This window comes from Globicephala melas, chromosome 18, assembly GCF_963455315.2.
Source record: "Globicephala melas chromosome 18, mGloMel1.2, whole genome shotgun sequence".
Lineage (NCBI taxonomy): Eukaryota > Metazoa > Chordata > Mammalia > Artiodactyla > Delphinidae > Globicephala > Globicephala melas.
Genome location: NC_083331.1, coordinates 5309565 through 5322453, shown reverse-complemented (window position 1 = coordinate 5322453; position 12889 = coordinate 5309565). Strand labels below are relative to the sequence as shown.

Here is a 12889-nt window from a genome sequence, read left to right as displayed (position 1 = left end):
GTTGTGGCTCGAGGGCTCTAGAGCGCAGGCTCAGTAATTGTGGCGCACGGGCTTAGTTGCTCCGCGGCATGTGGGATCTTCCCGGACCAGGGCTCGAACCCGTGTCCCCTGCATTGGCAGGTGGATTCTTAACCACTGCGCCACCAGGGAAGTCCCTGTTTGATTTTACTTTATGTCCCTCTTTTAAGATTCAGCTCAATTGCTGTACTCCAGTGAAGCATTCTCACCCCCTCTATCCCAGCCTGGAAGTCACCTCTCTCTCCTCAGAAGGTCCAGAGCACTTAAATGCACCTTTCAGAGTAGTCGGTATCTGTTTATGGGGCACATCATATTTCACTTTTAGTTATTTCTTCCTATTAGAGTCAAAACTCAAGGACAAGGTCAGTGTCTTTTTTCCCCTAGCCCCATTGCACCCAGCAGGTGGTCTAGCTCATATCAGATATTGACTAAATAACTCACCAGATACTAACTGAAGAAATGAACAAATAAAATCAGAAATATGGCTTATGGTCAGTAGCAGAAGAGCTACCCTACCCTGCTCTTCACCTGCAGAAGCTTGTGTGTGTGTGTGTGTGTGTGTGTGTGTGTGTGTGTGCGTACACACGTGTGAGGGCTACACTATGTGTCGGGGGGTAGGAGGTGAGCGGTCCAGCAGCAGAAGCTGCTAGCACACTGTCCTCTCAATATATCTCAGTTATTTAAAGCAGGCAAGGGGTGTGATGGTGGCAATGAGCCTATGGGGATGTCTGCCCAGAACATACTGGGTTGGCCACAAAGCGTGTTTGGGTTTTCTGTAACATCTTACGGAAAAACCTGAACGAACTTTTTGGCCAACCCAATATTTTAGTTTTTAAGTTCCCTCTAACACAGATACTAATTTACTATTACTATGTAGATGCTTATCTGCATACCAGTAATCACAAAAACATATACCTATGTATTCCTTTTTTGTTTTTGTTTTTCTTTGGCCGAGCCACGCGGCTTGTGGAATCTTAGTTCCCTGACCAGGGATCGAACCTGGGCCCCCAGCAGTGAAAACACGGACTCCTAACCACTGGACACCAAGGAGTTCCCTATACCTATGTGCTTTAATTTTATGATTATTATCTGTATATTAGTTTGTGATTGTGAGGGCTGCCATAACAAAGTCTCAGACTGGGTGAGTTAAACCACGGAAATTTATTGTTTCATAGTTCTGGAGGCTAAAATCTAGATGTCGTCAGGCTTGGTTCCTTCTGAGGCTGTGAAGGAAGGATCTGTCCCAGGCCTCTCTCCTTGGCTTGTATGGCCATCTTTGTGTTCACAGGGCGTTCTCCCCGTGTGCTTGTCTTCTCCAAATTTCCTCTTCTTATAAGGACATCAGTCATAAGATTAGAACCCACCCTAATGGCCTCATTTTGACGGGATCACCTCTGTAAAGGCCCGGTTCTGAATAAGGTCACATTCTGGGGTACTGGGGGTTAGGACTTCAACATATGAATTTGGGGGACTTCCCTGGTGGTCCAGTGGTTAGGACTCCGAGCTTCCACTGCAGGGGGCACGGGTTCGATTCCTGGTCAGGGAACTAAGATCCCACATGCCACATGGCACAGCCAAAAAAAAAAAAAAGAATTTGGGGGGAACACAGTTCAACCCATAACAGTCTATAAAACATTTTCGAAATGCAGCCTACAATTATCTGTCTTTTCTTTAGAGACTTGTAATTTATAGGCATTTTGGTCAGACATGATGATCCTCAGTGGGTTATGATGTGCTTGGCTGTTGTGTGTCATAGGTCAACATGTGTTTATTTGATAAAGGTTCCAGCTAAGAAGAAGATGCATTGAACGTGCACTTGTAGTGAATTCGCATCATTTTGTCTATGACATAGGCATCAGAATCCCGGGAAGACCTGGACTGTGCCTTGAGGCCCGAGAGCACAGAGGCAGTCTACGAAGCGGCCACCGTGGAGGTGGACGTGACCGCATCCGTCACACTGCAAGTGCTGGTCACCACCCCGGGGAACATTTCCTGTCTCTGGGTCTTTAAACACAGCTCCCTGAATTGCCAGCCACACTTTGATTTACAAAACAGGTAAGCAGGGGCGGGGCAATGTGCAACCGTCAGGATTTTTGGAGGAATAGTTTCTTGCCATACAGAGACCTTCTTGCTTCATTTAGAGTTTCTTTTCCAATCTCTGTACATGTTCACTGTAACTCTTATTTCCAGTGAAAGAAAATAAACTAAAAAATAGCTAAGGCATGGATACATGACCTTTTGCAGCGGTCAAAACCCATAGGACAAACGACACAAAAGGTGAACCCCAGTGTAAACTGGGGACTTTAGTTAATACCAGTATTGGTTCATCAGTTGTAACGAATACACCACACCTATGCAAGATGTTACTAATAGAAAAGCTGTGTGTGAGGAGTGGGAGTGGGGCGAGGGTGTATGCAGGATCTCTCTGTACTTTCTGCTTAATTTTTTTTTCTCCTTAATTTTTCCATAAACCTAAAATTGCTCTAAAAAATAAAGTCTATTCATTTAAAAACTTATATACAGATGTATAGGTATATTTAGGGCCTAAGAAAGCAGTGATGACTGGCAAAATGTAAAACAAATAGTGAAGAGTATTTGGGATTTTAAAGATGGGCTTGTTTTTTAAACTGGATTTTGTCTTGAAGGTAAAAACTTAGGAAGTTTTCATTCCGTTCTGGTTAAAGTAGCAAGGAGCTTTCTAGTTAAAGCGGTGAGAAGCTTCTTTCTGGGAAATCCTTGGGGAAGAACCCTTGGCTTTACCTAGTTTGTTTCACAGTGTGATGAGCAGAATTGCAATGATATGTGATATCCACAAAGCATTTTAGTAAGAAATTGATCTGTATGTGGGGAACGTTGGTCTCACCATCCAGAAAGATATCGTGGCCAAGGTTTGTAGATTGACCACCAAGCCTGTATCTAACCCTGGGCTGACTGCTGCCCCCTGCTGTCCGAGACCAGGTGGGGCAGGAAGCAAGGGGCACAGGCCATTGACATGCCCACTTACTAATTCTAAGGTGCTTTATTCTCTAATTCTTGGGGTGCTCAGGTGACCCGAAGCTATAGAAGAACCACTGTCTTTCTAGGAGCAATGCAGGAAATGGCCCCTCAATGACCCAAAGGGGGTTCCATGCCACCTGACTGAGACACGGGAGAACATCTGTGACTGACTTGTACCAAGTATTCACATTTGTGTCTTTAAGGTCAAACCAATGTTTAAGTAATTTTCAGGACAGTAGCTATAATTCTGAAGTTTGGTTCTAAATCTTAGAGCACATTCATTTTCCTTTCCTCTTTTGAGACCCTGTTACTCACTTCTCTGTTTTGCTTACTTTTCTCTTGGCGTTAAACCAAAGGCAATCTTCTATTAAGAATTTTGGCTTAAAGAAACGTTCTGGTAATCTTATTAAAATCTGATGCCACACAGTTCTTGTTAGATTGAGGCCAAAAAACGCAAAGTAAAAAAGTAGGGTTCTTTTTACTCTGCTAAGAGGTTGCCTTTTTGTTCTAGGACAGGCAGCCCAAATCATAGGTCTTATGTGGATTAGTTAACTTAGTACCAAAACATTTTTAGCAACTTCTCCATAGTAAAGAGTTACTGAAATTAAATCTGGGCTTAGACTCATAGCCAGACAGATTGCACACCTAAGCTTTGATAACCGTCTTAGAGTTTTGTATGATATGCCCAAGAGTTCTCACGTGATACCAGGAGAGTGAAGGTTCAGAGAGAGAGAGCACATCCCCAGGGTACCTGCATAAGCAGAAAATACATATATTTCTTACTAATTTACTGCCTATATGAATGCAAGCACCAGTACTCTGGAACCATGCTGCTTGGAGCTCTAAATCAGGGCTGTTCCAATATCCTGTGCCCTTGGTTCGCCTGGGGTCTTGTTCAAATGCAGATTTCGATTCAGTAGGTGTGGACGGGGCCTGAGATTCTGCATAGACTCTCCCAGCTGGTGCCAAGTGTTGAGCAGTAACATCTAAAGGTCAGAAAGTGTCCATTTAAATCCAACACTACTCAACAGACTGCTAGAGAGTATTCTAAGCGCTAAGGAGGACAGATATCAAACACACATCAAAGTTGTTTCTTTGAAGAGAATGCCCCTAGCCAAATTTACCTTTACCAAGTATCTGAAAAGTTAGAAATACTCACATTGAGACATCTCTCCTTTGTGATATATCAGTGTAATTACTACCTCATAGGAAAATGCTTTGTGTCTGATTTTGCTTGAATTCTTTCCTCTAGAGGGGGTGGGAGGGGGGCACAAAACGGACTGTTCTTGATGTCAGTGAGTCTTGCTTGTACCGTCATCTGGTTCTGCACGTGGGGCACGGAGGCTGGTGGCCGGGTGGCCGGCAGACATGCCTGTGGAGGATGGTTTGTCATTGGCAGGAATGGTCCACTACTGCCAAGGAGGGCGTCCCACCAAGTCTATACGTTTTTGGTAGGAGTTTTCCCTCCGAGGGGCTTGGGCAGCATGAGGTGAAGGTGCTCACTCCCAAGGGAGGGACTGGATAAAGGTCAAGGTGAAGCAAACGAGGCCCAGGCTGAGCGCCGGCACAGGACGGGAGCTGCGTTCTCCACCGAGGTGGACCAGAGGCGCCCAGCCACCTTCTGACTCAGTGTGAAATGCGAGGGTTTTTGTTTCACACGTTTTCCAGATTAACCAGTTCTCTTTCTTGTGTTTCAGAGGAGTTGTGTCCATGGTCATTTTGAAAATGACAGAAACCCAGGCTGGAGAATACCTACTTTTTATTCAGAGTGAAGCCACCAATTACACAGTATTGTTTACAGTGAGTATAAGAAGTAAGTGCTGTTTGCTACTCGGTACCCTCAATATTCTAAAGGAGCAGTTAGGACCCAAGAGCTCTTACCGGCTTCCCCAGACACATGAGCCAGGTTTCCCTCAATACGTAGTTGAATTAATTGAACTCGCTTCCACCACCCCATCGCCTGTTGAGATCCTGACGTGACCCACGGATGGTGAGAGTGAATGCTCTTCAGAACCCAGGGCATCCTCTATTTTCTGGCTCCCCGTTTCTTTCAGCGACGGATGGATGACAGGGAAGAAGTGGAAAGCATCTTGACCATGGAGTCAGAAGACCTGAGTTCTTATTCTGGATCTGATACGACCGCCTTGGGCAGGTCACGTAGTCTCTCTGAGCCTCAGTGTTCTGATCTGTAAAATGGGGATACCCACACACACCTCAGGATGTCAAGAGCTTAGAGCTGTCCAACAGAGCGGTCTGAGGCGATGAGAACGTCTGTCTGCTCTGTCCAGTAAGGTAGCCACTGGCCACATGTGGCTGGTGAACACTTGAAATGTGGCCAGCGTGACCGAAGTTTTCATTTTAATCAATTAAAAATTCCATTTAAATAAGCACATGGACCTGGCGGCTCCTGTGTTCATACAAACACCAGATCGCTACGCAAACCATCAGGAACAACGTGGAAGTTCTCACCCAGGGAAGCAGCTGTGCAGTTGGCCGAACCACCATCTGCGTGTCTCCTGGCTTCTCCTTCTTTCCACCCACTTACGCGCAGGCCTGCGGTTGTGTGGACTCAGCCCTGTACCCACTGGCTGCTTTACCCCACGTGACAAATGGGGACTAGCGGTGGAGGCATTCACATGGGTCCCGCTGCCTTTAGGGGCCAGGGCGGTGCTCCAGAAACTCTGGCTTTATCCATTTTAAAGCAAGCTCCCGGGCTACGCCTTGGTGTGTCTTGCCAGGCGGAGGCTGTGGTGCACGTGTGTCCGGCCCACAGAGGTGCGGGGCTCGGGGGAACCACGGCTCCCCTTGGCCGAGTCTGTTCTGCACCCACCATCGCAGGTGAACGGCTTGCTGAGAGGTATGGAAATGGGCACGACAGCCCGAGGCCGAGCGTGGCCAGGTCCACACTCTGGGCCACACCGCACTGGGTCTCGCACTCAGAGCTGCGAACAGAAGAGCACTCGTGGCCGTTTCGATTCCCCCAAGTGTCATCTGACCAGGGCTGGGGACAGGGTGTTAGGTTCCAAAGTCAGCCTGTCGGGCAAAACCCCAGCAAAGTCCAAATCGGTCAACATTTGTTTTGAAAAGCCTTTCAATTACTCTGATATTTATAGGACCAGAGCCCTAGAAGGTCAGAAGTCAAGAGGCACCTCTTGTTTCTCTTTGATTTTGGTCTTTTTCCCTGCCCCCTCCCCAGTCCCCGACCCCCCTCTGTGGGACAGTAAATCCTAGGTTGGAAGAGAATAAGAGATTTCTTGCTCTCTCTCTCTCTCTCTTTTTTTTTTGTCAAGTGTTTATACTTGAATTTGTATAAAATAAATGGGCATCTGCTCTCTTTATTTAAGGTAACTTCTTTTCACTTAAGATTTATAATGTAAAAATAGCACAACAATCATTCAAGTTAGTTGTAACTGTTTTTAACGTGCTGCTGGGTGGTGGGATTCAAAAAAAATCAGGTGGGGTAGACTTGGCAACAGTCAACATGAAAAAGAGGAAAGGGTTTAGTGAACCACAAGTTCACTATGAACCAACAGTATGGCATGGTTGCTAAAAAAGGAAATCTGAACCTTGGCAGCGTTCACGAAAATGTAATGTCTGGGTTAAGGAAATTAATGGAAAATTACTCTTTTCAGTTCTACAGTTTTTTCAGGTGAATATTGACAAAACAGAGCAACCAGAATAGTGAAGATCTTAGAATTCCTTGATTAGGAGCAGCTGAGGGAATTAAGAATGTTTAGCAGAGAGAAGGAAATATTTTTGAGGAGAGAAGAAGATTGATTGCAGTGTAACGTAGAGGAAACCCTTCTGGCATGAGTCAGGAAACCTGGGCTAACTAGTTAAAATGCCTTCGATGATAATGATATCCCTTGACCTCCGCATTTGATTTTAAGTATTTGAAGGATTTTCATGTGGCAACAAACTTCACGTGAAAAAAAAAATTGCTCTAGAGGGTAAAATTGGGACCAATGGTCAGCAATTACAGGGAGAGAAAGTAAAAACTACCAGAAAATGGGAAAAGATGTTTGGAAGTCACATAATCAACAAAGGATGAATAGCCATAATAGGTAAAGAACTTCTATAAATCAATAAGAAAAAAACCAGTAGAAAAATGAACAAAAGACATGAGTAGGCATTTCACTATTGTCAGTAAACATATTAAATTAATAACTGAGACATGCAAATTAGGGCCACAGTGAGATACCGTTTTATACCCAGGAGACTGTTGAAAACAAATTGTCATTATGTGTAAAGCAGAAGTGCTCACACTATATGGACCAGCAGTTGTACTCCTAGGTATATTGTAAAGAAACTTAACACACCTGCCTCACTAGGAATGCCCAAAATGTTCATAGCACCATTGTTGGCGATACAAAATACAGGAAACAACCCAACTGTCCACTGCAAGAAAATGGACTAATAGATTGTGATATATCCACCCATGGAACACAATGTAGTGGTAGCAAAATGAATTAAGCATAGCTACATGCAAAACCATGGACGAATCTTAAAAACATAAACTGAAGTTGTGAACGACTGCATACTGAGTGATGCCGTATGTTGAAGCTCAAAAACAAACAAAACAAACCAGTATATTGTTTAGGGCCACACATCTATGTGGTCAAATATGTGTAAAAGTATGAGAACGATAAACAGAAAATTCAGGATAAAGTTAACCTAGGCTTGAGAGACAAGGAGAAGCAGGACAAAAGTAGACTCAAAGATATTTGTTATTATTCTGGTTATTGAGCGTGGGTCCACGGGTATTGTTTTTATTATTATGTTTCAAAATTAACTCGTCATATATTCTTTGCTATGTATATACATATCTATAAAGTATTAGATACTATTTTTAAACAGAATTTATTATAAGGAGGAAGATTGAAATTTAGCATGGGAAACTTTCCATGGAAAAGAAAAAAAGGTTTGTTGAAAAATGGGAGGATCGACTCTGGGAGGTCATGAACTGCTGTTCCTAAGGGGTCCGAGCAGAAGCAGAGAGTTTATATGTGAAGGGAGGGGGAGGGGGAGAAGGGGCAAGGGGAGAGGTGTGAGGGTCCAATGTGAACAGGAGGCTGAACCAAGCCTCTCAACTCTGTTCCAATTCTACCTCCATCCTACTCTATTTCTGCCTAGTTCTAGATACAATTATGCTAAGAAAGTTGGGTCTTAAACTATATAAGTATGTGTTATAAACTTTATGTTATTTCTACTTTTCTTTTTCCCATGCATATTGATATTTGTGTTTTTACGTGGCTTCACTCCACTAAACATTAGTTGTCTTTGGATTCATGAAATACCCAAAGACATTAGCATTAGCATTAGAATAAATAAAGACATTAGAATAAATAAAGACATTTAGCATTAGAATAAATGCTAAAGTTAGCATTTCAGCCAGAGTTGAATTTAATATATTGGTGAGGAGGGATATGTTATTATATATATTTGGAGTGGAGCAGAAGACACCGCTACGGCACAAAAGGTTAACTTTTCTTCATGGTGCAGAATTCTTCTTTTGAGGAGGTTGCTAAGACAGTTATTTTTTTTTTAATGTTTATAATATGAAACATTTTTAATATTAAAACGTTAATAATTTATGATGCTTTAGATACACTGCTTTACACGTTAAGGAGACCTTACTTTAGAAAAATGGAAAATCAGGATGCCCTGGTCTGCATCTCGGAGAGCATTCCAGAACCAACCGTGGAATGGGTGTTCTGCGATTCACAGAGTGACAGGTATGACATGTGGAGAGAGAACTGCTTTTATGACTTTACTTTTTCGGTCTCTTTCTAATATAGTTGACATCATACTGTCTGTACAATTTATCACCCTGTTAACAGGAAACGTTGGCTTTTTTTTTTTTTTTTGGCGGTACGCGGGCCTCTCACTGTTGTGGCCTCTCCCGTTGCGGAGCACAGGCTCCGGACCGGGGCACGAACCCGTGTCCCCTGCATCGGCAGGCGGACTCTCAACCACTGCGCCACCATGGAAGCCCAGGAAACGTTGGCTTTTTAAAGAATGATTGGTGTGGGCTTCCCAGGGAGGATGGTGGGGGACACCTTAGTGACGAGCCCTTTGGAGCGCCTCGTCTGTCACGTCACTGACCTGTAGGACCCTCCCTGGATGTCACATGACACGAATAAAAGCCCTTTTAAGTGACACGCTTGTGGACTCCCTGAGCATTTGGTTGGGGAAAAAGAAAGGTCCAGCTTTCAGTGTATAATTCCCTATAAGTAAGAAATTCCCTGTGAATAAATGTTTAATCTGTGATTATGATGCTTACTCTAAGAGCAGTTTAATACGATTGTTTAGGGATGTAGAATGTGCCTGGGTTTGAACCCTGCTTTGCTTATACCTGTGTGGCCTTGGGCAAGTTACTTAACCCCTCCCCGCCTATCAGAAGAATGCGGGTGGGAGCAGTACTTACCTTAATACAATCGCTCTGATGAGTAAATGAACTGGTACATGTGAAGCGCATAGAACAGTGCCTGGCAGATAGTAAGTACCATATAAATGTTCACTTTTGTTTTTCATGCGTCATAGCTAAGTGCTCACAAAGTAACGGTTCATGCCATTTGAACCAGTTAAAATTTACCAAACCACTTTTATTGAAAAAGGGAACTAAAGAGAAGGAGAAAAAGTGAAAAATCAGGTTACCAAATAATATGAGCGGATCCCAAATTTTAAACGAACAAGAAAAAGAGATTACCTATAGATGTATACGTCACACGCGCACAGAAAAGAAAAGATTAGAAAGCTACACACAGCAAAATAGTAACCGTTGTTATCTCATGGTGGTAGGAATGTGGGCAATTTAATATTCTTTTCTTTGGGTTTTTCTGGATTTTCCAAAATAAACATAGTTATTGTTGTCTTATAATTAAAAAAAAAAAACTCAAGGAGTAATGCATAAACAAAGACGAGAATACATTTGACTAAAGTGATAAAGAGAAGAAATGTGACTATACACAGAGTCCAATAGCCGTATCTGCTTTGGGAAAGGTGATGGTTAAGGAGGCGGGAGAGGGGAGGTGGTCCCTCAAATCCCGAGGTGTGGCTGACACCCCTCAAGTGACACTGCCCTCTCCTCTGTGAGCTCCGGGGACTCTGGGGACATTTGCAACTGTGGCCTCTCTCCCTCTCACTGGCTGTCCTTTTCAGAGCTTCAAAGAAAGCATACCTACACCTTGTTAAGCTGTATTAAAACCTAATCATGCTTTTCCTTTTCTCCATTTTCTCTTTTTTCCCCCCTTTTCTGTCTTTTCTCAATTCTTCCATTCTTTCTCTCTCTTTAACAACCAAGAGGTCACCAAACACAAAGGCTTTTAAACTGTTTTATTATGTGATTCTCTCTAGTGTTATTCTAATTGGGTGAGATGAGGAATTACTAACTAGTTGTGAATTGGTTTGCCTTGTGACCTGCTCCTGTCTTTGCTTTCTTATCAGGCTCTTAAAATCTAGAACCTTTAATTTGGTTCTTCTCCTGAACATTCATTTGTAATTTTAAAAGATGTTTAATCAACTGATATTTATTTTTTTAATAGATCTTTACTGGAGTATAATTGCTTCACAATACCGTGTTAGTTTCTGTTGTACACCAAAGTGAATCAGCCATATGCATACACATGTCCCCATATCCCCTCCCTCCTGAACCTCCCTCCCACCCTCCCTATCCCACCCCTCTAGGTCATCGCAAAGCACCAAAGTCTGTCACACAGAATGAAGTAAGTCAGAAAGAGAAAAACAAATACCGTATGCTAACCCATATATATGGAATCTTAAAAAAAAAAAAAAATGGTACTGACATTTATTTTTTAATTGCAGCTGTAAAGGAGAAAGTCCAGCTGTCATTACAAAGGAGGCAAGTGTACTCCATGAGTTATTTGGAACAGACATAAGGTGCTGTGCAAGAAATGAGCTGGGCAGGGAATGTACGAAACTCTTCACTATTGGTAAGACCATAGCATCATGTTGTTCTGTTCTCAGGGAGTGTTCCTTAGAGATGAGCTGGGACTAATCATCACCCCTAGGTCCTTACTCAATTTCAAACATTCTATAGCTCCTTCAGGCCATTTCCAGTGTAATATTTAGATTTCTGTGAGTGCTCATTTCTTCATAAGAGCCTTGTCGGTCTCTGAAAGACTCTTTTATTTTGAGATGGTTGGGAACATTTGAGATGCCATCAAAATCTTTGTTCTGCAGAATGTTCAGGATATATCTTGTGATGAGGAAAAAAAAAATCACTATTTTTCTTACCTGGGGTGTTTTCATCTTCTAGATCTAAACCAAACTCCTCAGACCACACCGCCACAATTATTTCTTAAAGTAGGGGAACCCTTATGGATAAGGTGCAAAGCTGTTCATGTGAACCATGGATTCGGGCTCAGCTGGGAATTAGAGAATAAAGCACTGGAAGAGGTGAGAGGATGAGCTTCCATCCTGAAAATGCAGAAAAATGAACCAAGAGTCCAGGTGGAAATCACTCCATTCAAACTCTGTTTTATTAAAATCTAGGGCAGCTACTTTGAGATGAGTACCTATTCCACAAACAGAACTATGGTACGGATTCTGTTTGCTTTTGTATCATCAGTGGGAAGAAACGACACTGGCTATTACACTTGCTCCTCTTCAGAGCATCCCAGTAAATCAGCTTTGGTCACCATCCTAGGTAATGCGGGCTGCGCACGTAACCTGTACTCACGTTTTTAGTTGTTTTAGTGTGGAATGTAGGGCAGGTACTGCAAATTCTGCTTTCAGTATAATGTTAGTATCAAAAAGCTGAGAAAGAAACTGAATTAGGGGAGTTTTGTAAGTACAAGCTGCCCCTTCCTTTCCTTTTCTGGTTAAACCAAGCCCGCTTGAATGCCACTGTCTTTGCAGGCAGCACGTTGTAATGTGACCCTCTGTTTGTGGATTTTTGTCTTCCAGTAGGCTGGAAGTTTCCTAAGGACAGGAATAATCCCTTCTATCCTATACTCCCAGACCTGGCAGAGAACCAGACACAAACTCGACCCTTATTAAGCACTTGTTCTAAGAACTACCTGAGAACTGCCTCTCAGGGGTAGAGAGCAATGGCTGAGAGGGTGGGACATGCACTTAGATGCATGGAAGTTTGGGTGGGCTCTGTAGGATCTGACAATAATCACGCTTTATGTAATCTTGGAGTAGGTGGCAGCCTTCGGCCATCATGAAAATGCTAAGAAGTGAAGGGATTCTCTTATTCAACTAATAAGGAAGTGTTCCATAGGGAAACCTTGTGAATATCTCTGGCTAGACTATTCTATTTGTGACCTGAGATTATTTTATGCGGGATGTGTCGCGAGGGGGCCATTCTGGTTGAGGACAGGGATTGTCAGTGGGCCCCTCTGTGTCCATGGTTGGCCAGGCTGGGGGAAGCCCTTCAAGCCCTTGAACTTGTCAGCAAAATCTATAGGTTTACTTATACATTTCCTTGGGAAGAGTGTCAATTATTTGCATCTAATGCTGAGAGGAATCAGAAGGTGACATGCTCAGGCTTATCAATGGGGACAGGACTCCTGCGTTTCTTGTTAAACTATCAAATCTGAGTTTTCTTGCATAAAACTGCTGAATAAAAATTTATTTATCCTCTCAATATATTTCCTCCATATGAATCTCATTATCTAACTTAAAAATGCATTTTTTTTAACAGAAAAGGGATTTATAAACGCTTCCAAATCAAGTGAAGATTATGAAATTGACCAGTATGAAGAGTTTTGTTTTTCTGTCAGGTTTAAAGCATACCCACAAATCAGATGTACGTGGACCTTCTCTCGAAAAGCATTTCCTTGTGAGCAAAGTGGCCTGGATGACGGGTACAGGTGAGCAAACTCAGCCCGGGACACATCATCACTCT

General features: G+C 43.0%; 1 protein-coding gene across 4 annotated transcripts in view; it reads left to right on the top strand.

The window, feature by feature from the left end:
- The window catches only part of FLT3 (fms related receptor tyrosine kinase 3), an 83025-nt gene that overhangs the window by 29208 nt on the left and 40928 nt on the right, over positions 1 to 12889 (top strand). For all 4 annotated transcript variants that reach the window (XM_060288189.1, XM_060288190.2, XM_030882610.2 and 1 more), the window contains exons 3-9: positions 1871 to 2073; positions 4713 to 4828; positions 8621 to 8750; positions 10840 to 10967; positions 11294 to 11433; positions 11530 to 11683; positions 12686 to 12854. In XM_060288189.1, the coding sequence (XP_060144172.1) occupies positions 1871 to 2073; positions 4713 to 4828; positions 8621 to 8750; positions 10840 to 10967; positions 11294 to 11433; positions 11530 to 11683; positions 12686 to 12854 (1040 nt within the window). The remainder of the gene's footprint in view (positions 1 to 1870; positions 2074 to 4712; positions 4829 to 8620; positions 8751 to 10839; positions 10968 to 11293; positions 11434 to 11529; positions 11684 to 12685; positions 12855 to 12889) is intronic.